Source organism: Bubalus bubalis, chromosome 18, assembly GCF_019923935.1.
Source record: "Bubalus bubalis isolate 160015118507 breed Murrah chromosome 18, NDDB_SH_1, whole genome shotgun sequence".
Lineage (NCBI taxonomy): Eukaryota > Metazoa > Chordata > Mammalia > Artiodactyla > Bovidae > Bubalus > Bubalus bubalis.
The window spans coordinates 56,179,699-56,202,751 of record NC_059174.1 but is presented as its reverse complement, the minus strand read 5'-3'; the positions used below and the strand labels follow the sequence as shown (position 1 = coordinate 56,202,751).

Here is a 23,053-nt window from a genome sequence, read left to right as displayed (position 1 = left end):
CTCCCTGGCCTGGCGTGCAGCCCGGGACACAAATCCCTGAATCAGCATTTTCTTTCTATTCCAGAAATTATGTCAGCGCCGCAGCAGGGGTGGGGCTGGTTGTAGCTCTGGTTAGAGGGTTTGCCTTCCTGGACCCTTGTCCACACAGGCCCTGGCCAGCATGGTCTACCTCCGTTCTCATCGCTGGTTCTCCCATGGGAGCACCAGGAGAAATGGTGAGCCTGTGTTTACATACACTGTGCATGTCTCTGGGCGTGTGTGTCTGCATTTGTCTGCAGGCACTTTGTGTGTGGGTCTGTAGGTACTTTGCAAACTCATCCGTTCACTCATGCGTGCGTCTATCCATCCACCCATGTAATGATCCACTCATTCACCCACTCAGCTATCCATCCGTTCATCCAACCATCCATTCATCCATCCATCCATCCACCCATCCATCCACCTATCCACTGATCCATCCATTCACCCATCCAACTCATAAATACATACATGCGAGTGTGTGGGCTCAGTTGTGTCTGACTCTTTGGGACCCCATGAACTGTAGCCTGCCAGGCTCCTCTGTCCATGGAATTTTCTAGGCAAGAATACTGGAGTACTGCATTGCCATTTCCTACTCCAGGGGATATACCTCACCCAGGGATCGAACCCGCGTCTCTAGCACCTCCTGCACTGGTGAGTGGATCCTTTATCACTATGCCACCTGGAAAGTCCATATACATACATACACTTCTCTGTTTATCCATCCACTCGTTCATTCATTCAGCCAGCCAGTATTTATTGAGTGCCTACTGCGTGCGAGGCACTGTGTCAGGCAGCAAGGACAGAACAGTAAACAAAAGGGCTCCCCCCGTGGAGCTTATGTGCTCATCAGCCCTCCTCCCTGTGCCAAGCTTCCTCCTCCCAGGCTTTGCACAGACTGAGTCCTCTCCCTGGAGGAGTCCTCTCCCCTCCCTCATCTTCACCCGGTTTATGCCAACTCAAATACCACTTGCTCAGAGAAGTCTTCTGTGACCTCCTTCTCAGACACAGCACCCTGGGCTTTCCTTCATTAACGTTGATCCTCAGATGGAGTTATTTAATGACCATCTGTCTCCACCACTAGACCGTGAGCCTTTCCAAGGCTGGGCTTCTCATCTTCTTTGTTCCCAGTCAAATTCTTAGTGCCTAGAACAGTGCCTGGCGCTCAGTAGATGCTCGGTATCTGCCAAATAGCTGCGTGGACTGAATTGAATGGATGTCTCTCTCTGTCTCCTGTTTCCCTGTCCAGTGCTCTGCACTCTTCTACACCCCCAGTGGTGATAACAGGCAAGGTCCTTAAACTTCCTAGATGCAAACAATGTAGTGGCTGTAAGCAGGGAGTCTAGAGTCAGACCACGTGGCTTTGGATCAACTCTGACACCTCCCAGCTGTGTGACCTTGGGCAGCGCACTTTCCCTCTCTGAGCCTCAATTTCCACACTTGTAAAATGACATTAAACAGTCCATGAACAGGGATTTCCTCCTGGTGATCCAGGGGTAAAGAATTCGCCCTGCTAGTGGGTTGGATCCCTGGTTCTCGAGTGAGGATCCCACATGCTGCAGAGCTACAGTGCCCACATATCACAGCTAGAGAGCCCATGCACTGCATTGAAAGATCCCGCGTGCCAAAATAGATAAATAAATAAACCAAGAAAAAAAGACTCCATGAGCCAATGCATGTAATTACTAATTACGACAACAGTAAACATTAACCATTTTCTCTGAATCGCTGGTGAATTTAATCCTCAAAATAACCTAATGAGGTGGAATCTGGGTTTAAAAAAAGATCGCCCTCCCAATAAAAAAAAGGAGAAAAAAAAAAAGATTACCCTCACTTATAGATGGGGAAATGGAGGCACCAAGAATGTAAGTCATTCACCCAAGGCCACAAATGATGGGAGAGCAGGGCTGGGGTTTGAACCCATGCTCCCCACTCCCAAAGTCACACATAGTCAATGCATGGCAGCTGTTCCTTGATGCCTGACGGCCTCTTTGGGAACACATCATGGGGGTCTGGCAAGCCCACCTGCGTACACAACTCTGATTGTGTGCATTACTGCATGCTGCTGTGTGTCTCTCCCTGCCTGTTGACCCCGGGTGGAGGTCTGGCTGTGAGAGTGGTATTTGGGGCGCTTGTACCTCCATGCACATGTCTGCGGATGCACCTCCTCCCATGCAAGCTTTCTTGGGTGCAAATGTAGGTCCGTCTGGGAGAAAGCATGGAGCACTGAGGATAGGATTTGGACTGAACTCCAAAGGCAATTCTGGGGGATTCAGCAGTATGATTTGTTGTTGTTCAGCCGCTCAATCATGTCCGACTCTTTGCGACCCCATGGACTGCAGCACGCGAGGCTTTCCTGTCCTTCACCATGTCCCAAAGTTTGCTCAAACTCATGAATCGGTGATGCCATCCAACCATCTCATCCTCTGTTGCCCCCTTCTCCTCCTGCCCTCAATCTTTCCCAGCATCAGGGTCTTTTCCAATGAGTCGGCTCTTCTCATCAGGTGGCCAGAGTATTGCAGCTTCAGTGTTAGTTCTTCCAGTAAATATTCAGGGTTGATTTCTTTTAGGATTGACTGGTTGGATCTCCTTGCTGTCCAAGGGATTCTCAAGAGGCTTCTCCAGCACCACAGTTCGAAAGCACCAATTCTTGGGCTCTCAACCTTCATTATGGTCCAGCTCTCACATCTGTACATGACTACTGGAAAAACTTTGGCTAGATGGACCTTTGTTGGCAAAGTGATATCTCTGCTTTTTAATACACTGTCTAGGTTTGTCATAGATTTTCTTCCAAGGAGCAAGCATCTTTTAATCATCAGTATGATGGTAGCTGCAAAATGTATACATAGGCAGCAATTGGGGGAGGGGGGGTTGTCTAATTAAAGGGAGACGTGCCTCGGAGACATGGCTTAAAGTGTTTGCAATTTTTCACTTAGAGATTATATTTATATGGGTGTCACTGGGAGACAGGGGGCAGCACTGAGAAAGACTGGGAGGAGCCCTCCAAGTCACCCCTGTGGGCTGCACCCAGAGTAGGTAGTTCTGGACCTTCCTCAAGGGATTTCACCTCTGTGGGCCTCAGTTGTCTCCTCTGTGAAATGGAAATAACATAATTGACCCCCACCTGATAGGGCCAAAGTGAAGATTAACTCAGAGAATGCTTTCAAAGCATTTAACCCCGGTGCAATTGTCATTAATTGCTGCTTTGAAAAAATATTCATTAAGCACCACGTTGATGCAAATTCTGTCTATATACTGACTGGCTTTTCAAATCTCTGGGTCCCTTAGGAAACGGGTCTTTTGTCTGTATTTTGGTGATGAGGAAACTGGAACTCAGAGCAAAAGGGCAAGGTCAAAAAGATAGGAGCAGACCCAGGAAGAATTCGAGTCCAAGTCCTTGCTTCCACCTCTACAGCGGGCTCTGAGTCTCTGCCTCCCCTCCCAGCACCAGCCCTCAGAGCCCCTCCGCTGGGAGGACTGGAAGTCCTCTCCTGCGGAAAACCGGGGTGGGGAGTCCGGAGTCCTGCGTCCCCGAGGGAGGAGGGAGCAGGAGAGGTGGATTCCTGCATCTGAGAATGGAGGGGGGTGGGAGCTCGGTACCCGGGGTCCTTGGAGAAGAGATGACCGGGGTCCCTGACTCTCTAGGAGAGGAGGGGCTGGGGGCTGGAGCCCTTGGAAACTCGGGGGAGCATAGGGTCCTGATCTCCGGTCTCTGTCTCGTCGGCGGTGGAAGTGCGCTGCGTCTGAGACGCCTCGGTCCGGGGAAAGCGCCCTCCTTCCTCTCTGCTGCCGCGCGATTTCGGCTAGAAAGCCGCAGGTTCGAAGGGGAAGAAGGAGGGGGTGAGAGGGGAGGAGCCGAGGACCTGCGACAGGGGCGGGGGGAGGAGCCGAGCTGGCACCGCGGCCGGCGCGCGGGGCTGCGGCGGCGGCGGCGGCAGGGGCAGCTCCGGGTGAGTCCGCTCCTCCCCCTCCCCCTGCCAGAGCCCCCGCCCCAGCCCCATCCCGGGGGGCGGCCCGGGCGCATGGGGGCGCGGGTCGGGGCAGAGGTGCGCGGATCTCCGACCCGGGAGTGGGAGTGCTGCAGCGTCTCCAGGCTGCCCCCGGGGAGGGGCACGTGGTTCTGGAAGGGGGGGTCCCGAAACACCTGGGTACACCCCAACCTCGCCCACCGATCCCCCGGGCGTGGGGATGGTTTACCCACTCCATGGCCCTTCCGGACTTCGGACTCCGCGGCTTCTCGAGGTCCCAGACATTATTCCTCTCCCCTGCAGCGCCTTGGGACCCCGGCATCTCATAACCGCCCCCCCACCTCCAAAAAAATTCCCATCCTCTCTGCAGCCGGGAGAGGCACTAAGGACTCCAACTCCCATCAGTCCCTGCAGTGCCTGGTCTATGAAGCCGCAGCAACGCGAGCGCAAGGCCTGCCGGGAATTGTAGTCTTTAAGCTTAACGGGAGCTGGGGGCCCGAAGGTGGGAAGGGGGTGGCCGGACCTCCCGGGGGTCGCCTGGGGTCGAGCAGCTGGCCCGAGTAGGACAAGATGTGAGGCTCGGGCTGAGCTTTTTCTCACGGCCACGGCCCCCAGATCCGGCCCCCCCTCCCACCACCTGGTTCTTGGGGACAGTTCCGCAGCCCCTTATCCACCCTACAACCCCCATGGGCTACCGCCAGCCGCCGCCTCCGCTGCCATCCAGGACAAGGCAGGGATAAGCGCAGGTGAGTCTGACTATGCCCGTCTCAGAGTCCTGGCCTTCTGCAGCACCCCACAACACCTGTCCATCTGTGAGCCCTGATCTGTACGTCCCTAATTTCCCCTGCACCCTCCTTCCAGTCTATCTCTGATGTCTAGCTCCAAACCATGTATCGCTAATCCCCCTTCTCCCCACAGCCACCTATTTCTCCCTGTCTTTTATGAACCACCCCCCCCCCCCAATCCAACCTTCCTTCTGCCCCCATGACTGTCTGCCCAGTCCTCCAGCCACTGTATCCTTTTGTCCATCTGTGATTTCTGGCCATTGTTTTTCTGTCCTTTATTTCTGCACCCGATCCATTCTCCTGTCCACTATTTGTCTCTCAAAGATATTTCAGTCCACTCTCTTGCCTGGCACTTATCACTGCCCACTTGGTCCATCCATCTCTCACACTCCCGTGAATTACACCCAGCTTATTCTTTATGGCTTGTCCATCCCAAGTCTCAATCCTTGACTTTCCCTCCGTCTGTCTGTTCATCTGTCCCTCTCTTCCAGGCCCCAGTTTGCCCTTCCCATTGTCTCTGTCTCCCCTCCCCTTATCTCTCCCTCTCTCAACTTGGTCCTTATCTCTGCATCCTTCACCTTCATCTCTCCACAGCCAGCATCAGACAACCATCTCCTATCTCTCTACCCCCATCCATCTCCTTCTCACTCCCCCTCTCCTCTCCTTGTCTACACCTTCCTGTTCCCTGGACCTCCCAAGCCCTTTCCCACCCTGGGCCATTGCTCACGTTCCTCACACTGTTTTGAATGGTTTTCCTCACTCCAGCCCCACTGCCCACTGTCCATGGTGGCTCCGTCTCATCTTTCAGGTTTCAGGGAACTCCCCCGATGACTCACCTCCGGGTCCCTTTGTGACACATCCTTCTTTTAGGGCACTTCTCACAGTCTGAGGGCTGTGTGTTTATGTGTTTATGTGAGTGTGTTTGTTGATTTGTATGCTCCTTATGCCCTCTCATTGGACTGTGACACCAGGAAGCCAGGGACTGAGTGGGGCTTGTTCCCTGCTGGATCTGCAACAGCCCACACAGTGCCTCACGTGTAGTTGGTGCCCAGTGAATATCTGTTGTATGCGTGAAGGAGAAATGGCCGTTCCATTGTCTCTCCATTCCTAAATTCTGTCCCTGCATCTGTGCAACCCTAATCTTTGTCTCCTTGTCTGTCCAACCCTTTATTTGTGCATCCTGAATCTCTGCCCCTTGACTGGCCTTCCCAGTCTTTTCCTCCTTGTCCATTTCCTCCCAGTCTCTTCTCCCTTGTTCATTGCCCCCCCAATCTCCATCCCCTTATCCCTCCACCCCCCAATCTCTGTCCCTTTGTCATTCCACTCCCAATCACTGCCCCTTGCCTATCCTCTTTCATTCTCTTTCCACCCCTTATCCACCCTCTCTCTCTCCCCCATCCCATTCCCCAACTGTACCCTTGCCCAGCCCCTCCCAAGCACAGGACTCGCTGGCCACCATGTCAGGAGACTACGAGGATGACCTCTGCCGTCGGGCACTCATCCTGGTCTCAGACCTCTGTGCTCGGGTCCGAGATGCCGACACCAGTGACAGGTGCCAAGAGTTCAACGACCTTCGGATCAGAGGCTATCCCCGGGGCCCAGATGCAGGTCAGCACCCCCAGCCATGTTGGCCAGCCCCCTGCTTCCACCATAGGCAGAATTTTTAGAGATTTAGAGCAGCCTTGCTCAGCTTCCTGTGCCTTATGGAGCCAGTCCCTCTTAAGAGTCTTGCTTCCATCCTGCCTGTTGCTGATCCCCCTTACCTCTAATCTAAGGAGAAAGAGCTATGTGGTCCATTTGACCCACGGCCTTTTGAGTTTTGCCCTGTGGGCCTCCTATCCACCCTCTCCACCCCCACTCCACTGCTGCACACACCCCCTTCAAATGTCTTTGTGCATCTCACATAGTGCTTAGAAGCTCAGGCTCTAAATCAGTCTGTCTGACTTGTCTGGGTTCAAATCCCATCTCCCCCAATTATTAAATGCATGGGTTCTTCTGTACCTCAGTTTCCTCATCTGGAAAATGGGAATAATAAAAGTGACTACTCCATGGAGCAGCTGAGAGATTCAAATGATATAACACATGTGACTTGCTAAGAACAAGCTGGGCACACAGTGGGCATTCCATAAATGTTGAAATATCCTTACTGAGCACCGATTGTGTGCCAGGCAGTATGCAAGGTCCTTCATATATCTCATCAACTATTCATGATGACCCTTTGTGGCACATATAATCCCTATCTTCTCTTTTTTTAATTTTATTTAAAAATTTTTTAATTGAAGTACAGTTGATTTACAAAGATTCATGTATATGGCAAAGTGATTCAGATATAGGTAGATATTGATGCATATATTCTTTTTCAGATTCCTTTCCATTATATGTTATTATATGACACTGAATATAGTTATAATCCTTATTTTCAATGGGGGAAACTGAGGTTCAGATGGAGTGGTTGGTCCCCCAGCTAGTGAGCAGTAGGGTTCTGAGAGCTAGGGAATATCACGAGCACCTTCGTCCAGATGAGAAAACTTCACAAAGCAGGAGTTGGGACGTTAGGATGACGGTCACACTCGCTGAGCACCAGGGCGGGGCTCAGCATCTTAAGTGCACGGTGTCCAGGGGCTGGTGATAAGGGATGAGGCCCAGAGAGCTGCAGCAGCTCGCTCGGGGTCTCACCGTCTGTATGCAGAAGAACCCGACTGTGAGCCCAGGAAGTCTAGCACACTACTGCAATTTGGCAAGCTGGGGGTGGGGTGTCTCAGAACCACCCTCAAATTCAGTAATTCCTAGGACTTTGACTTGGAGAGAGTCTGGGTCAGGCTAACAGTGGGGGACAGCATCTGTCCAACTTTTCTCCCCCTCCTCTTCCAAAACGACCCCTTTTGCTTAGTTCTTCCCATGTTCAGGAGGCTGGGGAGCCCTTGCTCTGGTTTCTAACAGGCCCCCAGAACTCTAAGTAGGTGCTGATCATTCCAAAACAGACACCCTAAGGGGCTGGGGTGGGGTGGGAAACTCAGAGTCCTGCCACTGCCTGCACTGTGGCCCTGCAGGGTCACTTCCTGTCTCTCTGAGCCTCAGTTGCCTTATCCATAAAATAGGATCACTCACCCTCAGGTGGTATAGTGTCATGAGGATGAACATCAGGGGCCACTGACTTAGATCCACTGGGCAGTTCAGGACTGAGCGCATCCCCTTGTCACCAAGCGCTCCCTGAACGGACAGGACACAGTGCTTCCACCCTGCTGTCCTTGCTGCCAATGCTTTGGTGACCTGCTCCTCCCCCGTGCACCCCATAACCCACCGTCTGTACAGAGCAGGAATTTCCCTTTGTGATCCACTTCATGGACACCCAAGAGTCAACCCCCAAACAAACTCACATTTCCTGGAAAAACCCTACTCCTGGCACCAATTACTGAATGAAGCTTCAGTTCAAGATCTGGGCTGTCCCGGGTTTCTCTGAAAGGCATATCAGCACACAACAAGCATTCAGAATGTGTTAGCGGTGAGGGTGACAGTGTTGGACGCAGGTGGCAGTACTAGGATTTATCATCCTAACAAAAAGTCCGCCATTCATGAATGAACCGCCAATGAACCGCCATTGGGTTCAATGAACCCAATGAACCGCCATTCACTGGGAAACACTGAATTGTGGTAGCCCAGTGGTGAAGTCGGTGGGCTCCGGAGCCAGGCGCCCCGGACTCAGATTCTGCCTCCTCCACTCCATCTACAGGACTTCGTGTCTGTGGTAACTTCATGTCTCTAGGTCTCAGTTTCCTTTTGTGAAAAGTACTAATGGGCATAATCATGTTGCCAAGCTCCTAGGGTGCCCGTGAGGCATAAGGAAGCTAATGTCTATAAAGCACAGTAACCTCTCAAAAAATGCTTGGTATTATCTTCCCCAGCTTCCTCTGTGAGCCATTCACTCCCTCCATTCTTTAAAACTGCTATGACAGGCAGAACGGAGTTTTCCCCATTGGACAAATGGAGCAGGTCAAGCTCAGAGAGGTGAAGATATATTCCCAAAGCCACACTGTGAGCTGGAATTTGAACCCTGACCTATCTAACTGTGCCATGCAGTCTCCCCTCTCTTTGATCACCTCTGAGCATTTGGGGGAAGCTTGGTTCTAAATTGGAGGATGTACCCACTTATAGGAGAGGCAATGCGATCAAGAGAATAAAAAAGGATGAAATCTGAAGACAGGCTGCTGGTTCCAATCCCAGATCTGTCATGGACTAGCTGTGTAGCCTTAGACGAGTCACCCAAACTCTCAGTTTCCCCGTCTTTAAAATGGGTAGATGGAGACACTGACGTTGCGTAGCCGTGGAGTCTACACTGAGTAGTATGTGTAATGTGTTTAGGACGGTGAGAGGCCAACACTGAAACTTAGCTTTTTGGGGGAGAGCAGCGGGAGGCTAAATTCCGACCCCACCCTGACCCCTGACCTTTGTCCTCACTCTCTCCAGACATCTCCGTGAGCCTGCTGTCGGTCATCGTGACGTTCTGTGGCATTGTCCTTCTGGGTGTCTCCCTCTTCGTGTCGTGGAAGCTGTGCTGGGTGCCCTGGCGGGACAAGGGAGGCTCAACCGTGGGCGGCGGTCCCTTGCGCAAAGACCTAGGCCCCGGGGTCGGGCTGGCAGGCCTGGTAGGCGGCAGCGGGCACCACCTGGGGGCCGGCTTGGGTGGCCATCCCCTGCTGGGGGGCCCGCACCACCATGCCCACACAGCCCACCATCCGCCCTTCGCCGAGCTGCTGGAGCCGGGCAGCCTAGGGGGGTCTGACCCCCCTGAGCCCTCTTACTTGGACATGGACTCCTACCCAGAGGCCGCAGCTGCTGCAGTAGCCGCGGGGGTCAAACCGAGCCAGACATCTCCCGAGCTGCCCTCCGAGGGCGGGGCAGGCTCGGGGCTGCTCCTGCTGCCCCCCAGTGGTGGGGGCCTGCCCAGTGCCCAGTCGCATCAGCAGGTCACAAGCCTGGCACCCACCACCAGGTGAGACAGGCCACCAGGCTGGGGGCCCACTCTGAACTTCCTTTCCTCTTTAGTGTCGCCTTCCCATCTGCGGCGCTCCTGAGTCCTGGGAAAGGAGGGAGCTTGGGGCGTGGAGTCCTGGTTCCTGGAGAAAGACGAGGCTGGGGACCCAGACTCCTGAGTTTGAGGGAGGAGGGGGCTAGAGCTCTGAGCTCTTAAAACCAGCAGAAGGAGGAAGATAGGGACAGGACTCAGAGATCAGGAAGGTGGGAGAGAATGGAGATTAGACCCCCGATTCCCTGCGGCACAGAGCAATTCATCATTGGTGGGACCTGCAGTTCACTGATCCATTGATCCGGATCCTATGCATGCATATTGAGTGCCTAATATGACCGAGACCTGAGCTGGGTGTTGGGAAAAAGTAGAGGTGAGCGCTGCACACAGACCCTCATGCCACTCCCAGTCCAGGGGAAGTGGGTCCCCAGACCAGCTTGTCCCGAGCCAGCCAGGCCAGGGCTGCAGAAAGGCAGCCTAGGGGACACGGCGGGGACCGGATCACACAGGATCTTGGATGCCAGATTGAGGGTCTGGAACGTTGTCCTGGGATGCTGGGGAGCCACGGAGGGCTTGAGCAGAGGAGGTCAGCTCTGGGTATAGAAAGACCTCTCTGGGGCCACACAGGGGACAGACTGGACACCGAGAGTCCAGGCAAGAGAGGACAAGGCTGCGCTGAGATCATGGGGTGGCGGAGGCAGAGATGAGCTAGAGAGAGTCAGGGGGCAGTGAGTTGGGGATGGAACCAGGGCCTAACGGCTGAGGGTAGGAGGGGGTTGGAGGAGGTAAGGACAGCACCCAGGGGTCTGGCCTGGTGATCGGGTGGATGGTGGCGCTGTCAGAGGACCTAGGAAGAGGGGAGGGTTTGAGGGAGACCCTGAGCTTATCTGGGTCTTGTTGAACGGGAGGGACCTGGGGGAGCATCTGGGGGAAACTGCCTTCTAGAAGGACTGTCTCAGGCCCCAGAGGTTCATCGGTGGTTCGCCTCCAGGTAGGGGCTGGTCAGGGGCTCATGGAAAATGTAGTCTGAAGTCTCTGGGGAAGCCCTCCAGAGGTTGATGGATACACTGGTTCTGAGTTCCTCATTACCCCACTATACATATGAAGAAACTGAGGCTCCAAGGGTGTTAATGACCTGCTCAAAGTCACTCTGGGAGCACTGATTAGTAGCTGGAGGCATCTCACCCCGCATCCCTTTTCATGACTCCATGCTCCCCACCCCCCTGCTTCTCCCAGCCCCTTGCCTGCCTCTCGGTGCATCTGGCACTGCCCTGTCCAGTCATCACTAGGGGCCCCACCACATGGACTTCACCATGGGTGCAGTGGTTCATGCAGGAAAGGATGGATGAGCAGGGACCGTGGGGGTGGGAAAATTCAGGAGAAGGGAGGGAAGGGGTTTGAGGGGAGAGAGGAGTTGAGGATGGCCCCAGGTATCTGACCTGCAGGCCGAGGTGGATCGCAGCAGGCTGGGAGAGGGAGTGGGCTGGGGAGAGGGGAGCGAGCCCAGTGGGGAACACAAGAGGTATGTGGTGTCTCATGGGGCTGGGAGGCTGAACCTGGCTGGAGCCCAGGAGACACACTTAGCAGACAGAGGCTGCTGGTGGTCGTGGAAACCTGGGGCACAGATGAGCTTGTCCAGGGAAAGCATATGGGTGAGAAGGGAAGATGATGGCCAAGATGGTTAAGGATGGAGCTGTGGGCTTCCATAGTGTTCCACAAGCACAGAAAAGACAGTTGAGAGAGAAAGAACAGGCCAGGGGGAGCACTGGCCAGGCAGGAGAGGGTGAGGATGGGCCAGGGAAATTTGGAGAAGGGCAGATGGGGGTCGGATGGTCTGGGCTGTGTGAAGCCCCAGGGCTCCACAGAGAAGTTATTCAGGGTCACTCCTGGAGGTCAGATGGAAGCTTTGAGAGGCTGGTGAGAGCCCAGGTCTGGGGTGGAGCTAGCTTAGAGAAGGGGATGGCCACCCCCCCCTCCAGTACAGATGGGGAAACTGAGGCTCAGAGGATTCAAGCGCCCTGCCCAAGGTCACAGTGGGCAAAGGTGGGGGTCTGTGGGCGCCTGGCTGTGGGGCTTGAGGAGGAGGCCGGAAAGGGCCCCCCAGGTTTTCAGGTGCAGTCAGAGATCAGAGCCACTGACTCCATCTGTCTTCCTCACCCCCTACAGGTACCCCGCCCTACCCCGGCCCCTCACCCAGCAGACCCTGACCCCGCAGCCGGACCCGGGCAGTGAGGAGCGGCCGCCCGCCCTACCCTTACCCCTGCCGGGCGGAGAGGAAAAGGCCAAGCTCATCGGACAGATCAAGCCGGAGCTGTACCAGGGGACTGGACCCGGCGGCCGGCGGGGCGGCGGGGCCCCCGGCTCTGGGGAGGCCGGCGCGGGGGCGCCCTGTGGCCGCATCAGCTTCGCCCTGCGGTATCTCTACGGCTCCGACCAGCTGGTGGTGCGGATCCTGCAGGCCTTGGACCTCCCGGCCAAGGACTCCAATGGCTTCTCAGATCCCTACGTCAAGATCTACCTGCTGCCTGACCGCAAGAAGAAGTTTCAGACCAAGGTCTGGAGTGGAGGGCTGGACATCCGGGTCCCAGGGAGGGAGGGGCGGGGTCCGAGGGAGGAGGGGCCGGTGGGCATGGTGTCTGAATCCCTTCCTCGCCCGCCCCCTGCAGGTGCACAGGAAGACCCTGAACCCCGTCTTCAATGAGACGTTTCAGTTCTCGGTGCCGCTGGCTGAGTTGGCGCAGCGCAAACTGCACTTCAGCGTCTATGACTTTGACCGCTTCTCCCGGCACGATCTCATCGGCCAGGTGGTGCTGGACAACCTCCTGGAGCTGGCCGAGCAGCCCCCCGACCGCCCGCTGTGGAGGGACATCGTGGAGGGCGGCTCGGTCAGTGGCTCCCGCACCCTCTTCCCCAGGGGACCCAGGACCCCTCAGATTGCCATCTCTTTGCCGCCCGCCCCCCCCCCCCCCCCACTACTTCACACTCTCATAACTCCTGGATCCTGGAGTTTTCTTTTTAACTTTATTTTACTGCAAGTTCTGCAAACGTACAAGCAGGAATGGAGAATGGTATAATGGGCTCCCTCTCCCCTTCTGCAGTTAGTTAAATATTAACATCAGAACCAGGCTCCAGATTTCCCAACTTCTGACCCCACCTTGACATCTGATGGTAACCATGAAGAAAACTATAACAGACACCACCCGTTTTATCCAAACTCCAGGCTGTGACTCCATGACTTCTGCCCTCTGACCCTGGATTCCTGACCCTCCAATTTCCCAAGCCTAGAGTGCCCAGCTTTTGTTTGTCAAACTTCCTTCCCCTTTACAACCTCCTCATTTTTCAATTCCCAGTCTTCCTGAGACGCCTCCCCCAGCCCCTCTGATCTCTGAACATTTTGTTTCAAAGCCCTGACCCTCAAGCTTTCTAATTTAATCGAATCCTCTGTGTCTTCATGGTCTCCACCAGAACCCTGATAGTGTGATTCGCTAGAGCCTCACACTGGAATCCCCGATGTCCTGACATCTCCCCAGTGCCCCCGACATCCCCACTGGCCCCTTCCTCCTGTCTTACAGACTCGTTCTCCTGTACACCCAATCCTTCCCCGAACCCAGTTCCTAGGTCTTTGTTTGGGTGTCCCAACCCCTTCTGCGCCCTGAACTTCGCACCCTCCCAACTCCTCGGCCCTCTCAGTTCCAGTCCGTGGGTTTCCCAACATTCCAGCTCTCTGTTGATCTGGGGAAGCTGTGTGTGAGTGGGGAGGGTGTGAGCCCTGTCCTCATATCTTGAGAGGGCTGGTTTTGCTCATATCTTGAGAGGACTGGTTTTGCCCACCCGATGGCCCGACTCAAGCTCCTTCCCGTCTCTGAGCCTCCATTTTCCCATACATACAAGGACACAGTTGAACCAGGCACGTGTGGCTCTTCCTAAGGTCCCCTTCACCTGGGGGGACGGCAGCCCGCTTGCTCCGTCCCCCAAGCTCAGGCTCTGAGAACTACCTGACTAGTTGTAGGGTCCTGGCCCTGCTCCCTGTTGTTCCCCGAGGCCACCCTGCTCAAGGGCCCCCTCCTGCATCCATCCTTGTCTCCTATGTCACCTCACATTTTCTCTTCTCCTCCTGATCGCTTCAGGCCTAGGTGGTCACACAGGGGCCAGCATCATGGGGACGCCTGGGGGGAGTCTTTGTACAGGGCGGCAGGGAGTCTGGGAGCATGTGGGAAGAGGTGACAGCTAAGCTGAGGCTTGATGACTGAGAAGCGACAGGGAGGGTGGGTACTCTTGCTGAGGACACAGCCGGGGCAGAGCCTCAGGGGAGCCAGTGGGGAGTCTAGGGACCTGGGCTCCAGCCGCATGGGTTGGGGGTGAGGCGCTGAGATGAGGCTGAAGACCAGGGCAGCCAGGGCGTAGGGCCCCTAGCCCTGGCCACTGCTCCAGGTCCTTCTGCGTGTGTCGAGGCAGGGGATCTGCCTCCCTTGTAACCTCATGCTGGCTCTTGTCTGTCTCCTGCCCCAAGATTGACCTCTCTGTGTGTCTTTTCTCACCTCTCTGGACCTCTATCCCACCTCTCTGGATCTCTGTCCCTTCTCCATGTAGGTCTCTGCGTCTGTTCCTCTCTCTCCTCCTGCACCCCCCTCCCCCGCCTTTTTCCCTCCCCTCTCATTCTGGGTCTCTGTCACTCGCTGTGTCTCCATGTGTTAGTCACTTCAGTCGTGTCGGACTCTTTGCAACCCCATGGACTGTAGCCCACGAGGCTCCTCTGTCCATGGGATTCTCCAGGCAGGAATACGGGAGTGGGTTGCCATTCCCTTCTCCAGGGGATCTTCCCGACACAGGGATCGAAGCCGAGTCTCCTGCATTGCAGGCAGATTCTTTACTGTCTGCACCAGGGATTGCCACACCCACCCCCCGCCTGCCCCACTCTGCTCTGGGTCTTTCTGACTCTAGAATTCTGTGGGTCTGTCATTCTGACTCTCTCTGGGCGTTTGCATCTCTGTCTCAGCCGATTTCTCAGTGTTCTCTCTGCCTCCCTCTTTCTGTCCTTCTCCCCCCACCCACGCCTCTTCCAGTTTTCCCTGCAGAACAAATAGGCTTTGACGGTGGTGGGCCGCTGTGGCCGGGGAGTTTACCAGGTTTTGGCCCGGAGTCAGATTGTTAAGTGGATCGGAAACCTGAGCCCTGGAAATCGGGCAGGAGAGCTGGAGGCTGGAGATGGGGAAGTCAGGGAGAGGCTGGGGGGAAGGCTGAGACTGAGCACCGCTGGCCCCCTTTCCCCACTGCAGGAAAAGGCAGATCTTGGGGAGCTCAACTTCTCACTCTGCTACCTCCCCACCGCCGGCCGCCTCACCGTGACCATCATCAAAGCCTCTAACCTCAAAGCGATGGACCTCACCGGCTTCTCAGGTGGGTTCCGGAAAGTCGCCGGCTTCTGAGGGGCTGGGGAGGGGGGTGAGACTCCTGGGTCTGAGCGAGGAGGGGGCTGAAAGCCCAGACTCCACAGAGTCCTGAGAGAGGAGGGGAGGGGGGTCCAGACCCCCTAAGTCTGGGAGAAGAGAGTCTGGGGTCTGGGCTCCTGGATCTGAGGGGCTAGGAGAGAAAAGGTTGGGGAACCAAACGCTTGGGTTTGGGAGAAAGGTCTGGGGTCCGTGATGGGGTCTTAGGGCCGAAGACCCGGTTCAGTGCCCTCCCTTCACGCCCGCCCCCAGACCCCTATGTGAAGGCCTCTCTGATCAGCGAGGGGCGGCGTCTGAAGAAGCGGAAAACCTCCATCAAGAAGAACACGCTGAACCCCACGTATAACGAGGCGCTGGTGTTCGACGTGGCCCCCGAGAGCGTGGAGAACGTGGGGCTCAGTATTGCCGTGGTGGACTACGACTGGTGAGGCGGGGGGCGGGGTGAGAGCGGGGTGTGGAGCCCGGCCTGACGGCCTCTGGGGTGCTCACCGGCCCCCACCCGTGACCCCCAGCATCGGGCACAATGAGGTGATCGGCGTGTGCCGCGTGGGTCCCGACGCCGCCGACCCCCACGGCCGAGAGCACTGGGCCGAGATGCTGGCCAACCCGCGCAAGCCCGTGGAGCACTGGCATCAGCTGGTGGAGGTGAGTGGGGCGCCACGCTCCCCTTCATTCGCGCAACCCCTCATGTCTTTGTGGGCTGCTCAGTCACAGGTTCGAATCCCCGCTCTGCCCTCTTTAGCGCTATGACTTAGAGCAAGTTCCTTGATCTCTCTGTGCCCCCAGTTTCCCCAGCTGGGAAATGGGGCCGTTAGAAGCGTCTATTGTTAGGACAGATGTGAAGATGCAGTGAGTTAAAGCAGGACTAAGTGTCCGCCTCTTAGTAAGGACTCAGTAAATAGTCAGCTACTCTTATTATTATTACCCATGATATGAAGTCCCAAATAAAAGGGAAAAAAAAAACCTCGATAATAAAATAGAGCAGGGCTTTCTTCATTTGTTATTTAAAGCAGCCTGTGAAAATTGGTGGACTGTGGTTTACTGGGTAAGGATCAACAATTTTTCTTTTGAAATGAATAAGAAAATAAAATTGAAATAGAACAGAACAGAAATTTTCACAGGGCAGGAAACCAAGGATTGTGGTATTAATTTATTTTTTCCCTGGGGGTTGCGGTCCAAAACGTTTGAGAGTCTGGGGGGGGAAGGGAATCTGGAGGGGAGTTGGGGGAGTGCCCTTTCAATTAGGGAGTCCTGGAGGGCTTCTCGGCAGAGGCATAGAGGTTGAGAAGAAATGGCTTAGGTAAAGAAGCTTGTAGGAAGAGGGTAAGGCTGCCAGTTCCTCCAAATCATCTAGAAGAGGGGTGTCAGTGGTGAGCCTGGAGCAGAGAAAGAAGGGGATGGGAAGACCCCAGGAGGCCTTGGGGGTCACGGGAGAACCAGCTTGACAATTTTTTAAATTAAAAATTTAAGATCACTTAAGGTCCTTCATTGGTCAAGAGAAATTTTCAAGCATGGGTTCTCTCATTTGAATCCAAGAAAAGCAAAGAAGTAACTTTCAAAACTATTGATGACTCTACTGTCACTAAAGCCAAGAAAGTAAGAGTATAGTAAATTCTTGCAGGTAAAATTAAAACATTTAAGATAGTATGAATTTCAGTACACTTACTCTTTTTTTTTTTTTTTCCAATATTTTCCCAACTAGTTTAATATTCCAGGGCGGGGGTGGTGGTGGGGGGGGGGAGACAAAAAATACAAAAAAATCGAGTACATATTTCTCCTTTTGTCTTTGGTTCCTGAGCCCAGAAACTGGCCTTTACTGACAATTTAAATAAATTTCCATTTTAAATAAATAAATTTTAAATAAAACAAGCTTTCTTTAAAATGGCACTGGACGAGCTTTTACTTAAAATTTATATTTTGCTCATCATGGACTCTTTTTGCATTCATTTTGATTTTGTTTTGTTTTGTTTTAAGATGGTATTACAATAGCATTTTCTGGATTGCTGAGTTTGGGTGTACCTTGCATTTTACACCTGGCTTCAGTTCCTCACTTGGAACTGACTAGTGTGGCCTTGCTTTGAAGTTTTCTCTGGGCTTGGAGTGGGGAGGGTTGTAAAGGGCTGAGCGCAGAACTCAGAAGTGAGTTTTGAAAAGACTGATTATACTTAGCTGAACAGATGGCAGCTCTCCCTCCTTTTATCACTTACTCTTCTTCTAATTCACTCACTCGTTTATTCACAAACTTCTCTGGCAGCTCCTGTGAGCCAAGCTCGCCGTACTCCTCAGTGGAGAGGAGCTGAACCCTGGCAGAGTCTGGCCGTGACCTTGACTTTCAGCCAATGATGTTCTGTGGCTGATCCTGACCATTCTCTAGCTCAGCCCTCCCATGGCTCCCCAGCACTCTCAGGACTGGGTTTCAGCTTCTCAGGGGCTGTGCAGGGTCTTCCCTATCACCCCAGTGGCCTCATCATCTCTTCTCACATTTCCAGTGATGTCTTCTTCGTGCCTCTGTTTTCTCATCTGTAGAATGGGACTGTAGTACCACTTGCCCCATCACTTCAGAGCCGGGCAAAAAAGAGAACTATAAATGATGAAAACAGGTGTGATGTCTTATTAGGTTCATTACTAGCCACTGTTTTGCCTCTCTCCCCTCGTCCTGAGCCTTCTGGATTTTCCCCTTCAGGAAAAAACTTTGACCAGCTTCACAAAAGGCAGCAAAGGATTGTCAGAGAAAGAGAACTCAGAGTGAGAGGTAAGGAACCCAGACCAGGGGTGGGAGGGGCTGGATTCCCAAGTCAGGATGGAGGGACATAGCACTGGGATTCCTGGGTCCATGGGGTGTTTGACGGTCATGACCAGCCAGGTCCTGGGCTGGCTGTCGGCCATCTCTAATGTTTCCTTGCTGCCCGGTCCTGCAGGTCTGGCCAAGGCTTGGAATCAGACCAGGCCCCATGAGGACCCCATCCCTTCCTGCCCGGACTGTGAATTCATCTCCTCGAAGCCATAACGTCCGAGCCGCGTGGTGCGAGGCAGCCCTGGGCCTGTCCATCCTTCTACCCCTGGAGGCTTGGGGGTGGTGGGAGGCAGGTGGGCCCAGCTCCCTGTTTCAGGGTGGGGGGCATTCAGTCTTCACTGTGTCTGTCTTCCCTCCCCGGGGTTCCCCATCCAGGTGAGGGGCCATGCATGTCTGGGGGATCCCTGTCCCCCCAAAACCTCTGTCTGTCTGTCATCTGTCTCTTTGCTGTTTGTACAATACTTAGTGTCCTAACCCTCGTGCTGGCTGTGAATGTCAACAGACCAATCTCCCATGTTCCCCTAGACACGCACACGCCCGTGTCCACCCTTTCTGTTCACCACACCCTGAGTCTGGCCGATTCCCCCCACTGCTGCTGCTATCAACTCCAGAATAAACACATACTTTGGGTCTCACTCCATCTGGGGCTCCTGTCCTTTCTCGGACTGGGAAGCTGGGTTGGAACATCTCGGCTCTGCATTCAAACAAATGTTTCATTTACTGGCAGAGTGACCTTTGGCAACTTAACTGATTTCTCTGAACTTTTCTTTTTTTTTTTTCTCTGAACTTTTCTAAATTTCACATTGGCCACGACCTCTGTAGTCATAGGACACAAAATGCAACCCAGACTATTGTAAGCCACAAGCAGAAATGAAGGACCTTCGTGGAAGCCTTAGAGTACAGAAGGACTTCAGGCAGGGTTGGACCCAGGTGTTTGAGAGATTCTGCTTTGTCCTTTATTGACTTCGTTCTCAGGCAGATCTTTGCAATGGTAACAAATGGTCATTTGGAACTGCAGGCTTATAATGCTGAAGCTGTTATAATGCCTTCAGCTGAAGAAAACAGAATTCCCAACAGAGAGAGCTGAAATGGTAGAGATTTCTTTTGCTCGTGGTAGAAATTTCTTTTGCTCATCTAACATTTTAAAGACACAAAATCCCAGGGTTAGCTCAGCTGCTCAGTGTCAGGCACTAAGTTGGCATCTCTGAGAATAGTTTGCTTTCCCCGCATGGGTACAAACTGTCTGCAACGGTACCACACATCCTGTTCTCAGACAGTGACATCTAAAGCAGAAAATGTGGACAAGGGCCTCTCCCTTATGTGTTTGACATTTTTATTTTCTCCCTAGAAGAGTTCTCCTTTCTCATTTGCCAGACTGGGTTCTAGGGGGCCAGACTGGGTTGCAATGCAGTCTGAAAAGTGAGCATCTGTCATTTCTAGTCTATATCGTGGGGTGTGGGCTTTGCCAGCAAGAAAGCATGGAAAGGGGAATGGTTGTTAGGTAGGAAATCAACAGGACCTGCTGCAGTTGCAGAAAATTAGGAAACAAAATTAGGATATTCCCTTTCTCTCTCTCTCTCTGCATCCATATCCTTCAGGAAAAGGAGTCTGATTGGCCCTCCTCAGATCTTAAATGACCACCTCCAGCTAAGCAACTGTCCAGTTGGCAAGCTTGCTCTTGCCCATCCCCCTACACCCACCCTCACCATAGCTGACTCCTCCCCTCCCCATCCCACCCAGATTGGATCAGACTCCCTCAGGAACCCAACCCTTCTTGCCCAGGGGTGAATTCATCTCCTGAAGTCATAACATTCTTTGGTGAACACAGGGGTTCCCTTAATTGACAGCTGCAACAGAATGACACGGCAGGGGACAGTCCTTCAAAGTAGCCAGTGTCCACTCCATGACTAGTTTACATTAATTCACACCCCCTTGCCCGTACACACCACTTCAAAAAATTCGACCATGAAAAAAAGTAGTACAGTTCCTGTATTTGTTGACGTGGGGTGCCATAACAAATTACCACAAGCTGACTAGCTGAGAACGACAGAAGCGTATTCTCTGAGAGTTCTAGAGACCGGAAGTCTGAAGTCAAGATGTCAGCAGGGTCCATTCCTTCTGAGACTCTGGAAGAGAATCTCATGCCTCGTGCCATGCCTCTCACCCGGCTCCTGGTAACTGTCTGAAATCCTTTGTGTTCCTGTAGATGTATCGCTCCACTCTGCTTCCTGTCTTCACACCACCTGGTCCCATGCATATCTCATACTTCCCTCTTCCTTTCCTGTTCTCTCTCTTTTAAAGCACATAGCACACTGATTTTTTTTTTTAATTGTAGTCTGACTAGGAGTACATGAACTCTTTTTTCTCGAGCATTGAGCAGCACTTTTCAAACCCTAATAAATGTCAAGGTTAGAAAGGTGCGATACTGTTCAGCTTAAAGGTAAATAAGCACGGTGACAATATACAGCCTTGACGTACTCCTTTTCCTATTTGGAACCACTGTGTTGTTCCATGTCCAGTTCTAACTGTTGCTTCCTGACCTGCATACAGATTTCTCAGGAGGCAGGTCAGGTGGTCTGATATTCCCATCTCTTTCAGAATTTTTCACAGTTTGTTGTGATCCACACAGTCAAAGGCTTTGGCATAGTCAGTAAAGCAGAAATACATATGCCAGCAAATATGCCAGCAAATTTGGAAAACTCAGCAGTGGCCACAGGACTGGAAAAGGTCAGTTTTCATTCCAATTCCAAAGAAAGGCAATGCCAAAGAATGCTCAAACTACTGCACAATTGCACTCATCTCACATGCTAGTAAAGTAATGCTCAAAATTCTCCAAGCCAGGCTTCAGCAATACATGAACCGTGAACTTCCAGATGTTCAAGCTGGTTTTCGAAAAGGCAGAGGAACCAGAGATCAAATTGCCATCTGTTGGATTATAAAAAAAAGAGAGTTCCAGAAAAACATCTATTTCTGCTTTATTGACTATGTGAAAGCTTTTGACTGTGTGGATCACAATAAACTGTGGAAAATTCTAAAAGAGATGGGAATACCAGACCACCTGACCTGCCTCTTGAGAAACCTGTATGCAGGTCAGGAAGCAACAGTTAGAACTGTACATGGAACAACACAGTGGTTCCAAATAGGAAAAGGAGTACGTTAAGGCTGTATATTGTCACCCTGCTTATTTAACTTATATGCAGGGTACATCATGAGAAACGCTGGGCTGGAGGAAGCACAAGCTAAAATCAAGATTACCAGGAGAAATATCAGCAACCTCAGATATGCAGATGACACCACCCTTACAGCAGAAATTGAAGAACTAATGAGCCTCTTGATGAAAGTTAAAGAGGAGAGTGAAAAAGTTGGCTTAAAGCTCAACATTCAGAAAACTAAGATCATGGCATCTGGTCCCAGCACTTCATGGCAAATAGATGGGGAAATAGTGACAGACTTTATTTTTTGGGGCTCTAAAATCACTGCAGATGGTGACTGCAGCCATGAAATTAAAAGACACTTACTCCTTGGAAGAAAAGTTATGACCAACCTAGATGGCATATTAAAAAGCCAGAGCCATTACTTTGTCAACAAAGGTCCGTCTAGCCAAGGCTATGGTTTTTCCAGTAGTCATATATGAATGTGAGAGTTGGACTATAAAGAAAGCTGAGCACTGAAGAATTGATGCTTTTGAACTGTGTTATTGGAGAAGACTCTTGAGAGTCCCTTGGGCTGCAAGGAGATCCAACCAGTCCATCCTAAAGGAAATCAGTCCTGAATATTCATTGGAAGGACTGATGTTGAAGCTGAAACTCCAGTACTTTGGTCACCTCATGTGAAGAGTTGACTCATTGGAAAAGACTCTGATGCTGGGAAAGATTGTCAACTACAAATTGGCACTTACCAAGAGCATTGCCAATGACTGAACAACAAGGCATTTGCCATCTGTCTCTACGGAGATTGAACCCCATGCTGCCATAGCTGTTGACCTTCAACAACCCCTGAGGGAATTCAGGGTGGAGTGAGGCACTCTGTGCTCCAGGGACTCTGGTAGGACAGGTCTGTAGATGGTTGGATGTTTTTAGGAACAGACTTTATGATCTCAATCCTTGCATCTCCTCATACGTAGTGAAGCACTAAATCCCCTCATGGTGATATCAAATCCTCATGACTAACAAAAAGACTTTTGTAAAATGAGTGCTTCATGGCACCGAACTCCCACTTCACCAAAACCTTATATGTTGACTTTCCCCACTGCTGCTTTGGAGCAGTCTCTCAGAGCTATCTGAGATGCTGCCTCCTGGGCTGCAGTCCTCGTTTTGCCCCAAATAAAACTTAACTCACAACTCTCAAGTAGTACATTTTTTTTAGTCAACAGATTGAAGGCGGGAGGAGAAGGGGATGACAGAGGATGAGATGGTTGGATGGCATTACCAACTCAATGGACATGAGTTTCAGTAAACTCTGGGAGTTGGTGATGGACAAGGAGGCTTGGCGTGCTGCAGTCCATGGGGTCGCAAAGAGTCGGACTCGACTGAATGACTGAACTGAACTGAAGGTTAACAGGGCAGCCTGTTAGCATCCACAAGAATTGCAAGTTGACTTTAACCTAATAAATACCCTGAAAATATCCTCAAGAAGACAGTCCATCACGCCAAACTTTTCCTTTAAATTAATGTCATACTCTACCGAGCGTGCTGCTAGTTCATTCTTTTTGCCATCTTTGATGACACCACTACGTTCAGCAAGTTTATCAAGTGAGCTTTTTTGTTTTGTTTTGTTTGACCATGACCTGCGGCATGTGAGATCTTAGTTCCCCGACCAGGGATCAAACCCGTGCTCCCTGCAGTGGAAGTGCAGAGTCCCAGCCACTAGAATTCCCTACAAGCGAGCTTTGCATTTGAAAGAAAGTGAAAGTGAAAGTGAAGTCGTGTCTGACTCTTTGCGACCTCGTGGACTGTAGCCCATGCACCAGGCTCCTCCGGATTCTCCAGGCAAGAATACTGGAGTGGGTTGCCATTTCC

General features: G+C 52.4%; 1 protein-coding gene across 2 annotated transcripts; it reads left to right on the top strand.

Annotated features, from left to right (window-relative positions):
• Positions 1-3,890: 3,890 nt before the first annotated feature.
• SYT3 (synaptotagmin 3) lies at positions 3,891-18,675 on the top strand. 2 transcript variants are annotated; one of them, XM_025270040.3, is made up of 11 exons: positions 3,891-3,968; positions 4,602-4,732; positions 6,198-6,379; positions 9,236-9,761; positions 11,961-12,348; positions 12,461-12,679; positions 15,071-15,191; positions 15,494-15,665; positions 15,754-15,886; positions 17,925-17,993; positions 18,160-18,675. In XM_025270040.3, exons 3-10 carry the CDS (start codon positions 6,229-6,231, stop codon positions 17,988-17,990), a joined length of 1,776 nt encoding a protein of 591 aa, XP_025125825.2. In that variant the 5' UTR covers positions 3,891-3,968; positions 4,602-4,732; positions 6,198-6,228; the 3' UTR covers positions 17,991-17,993; positions 18,160-18,675. The 2 variants fall into 2 exon arrangements, with proteins under 2 accessions (XP_025125825.2, XP_044787301.2); XM_044931366.2 differs by lacking the exon at positions 4,602-4,732 and having other exon boundaries at positions 3,919-3,968.
• The last annotated feature ends 4,378 nt before the right edge of the window (positions 18,676-23,053 follow it).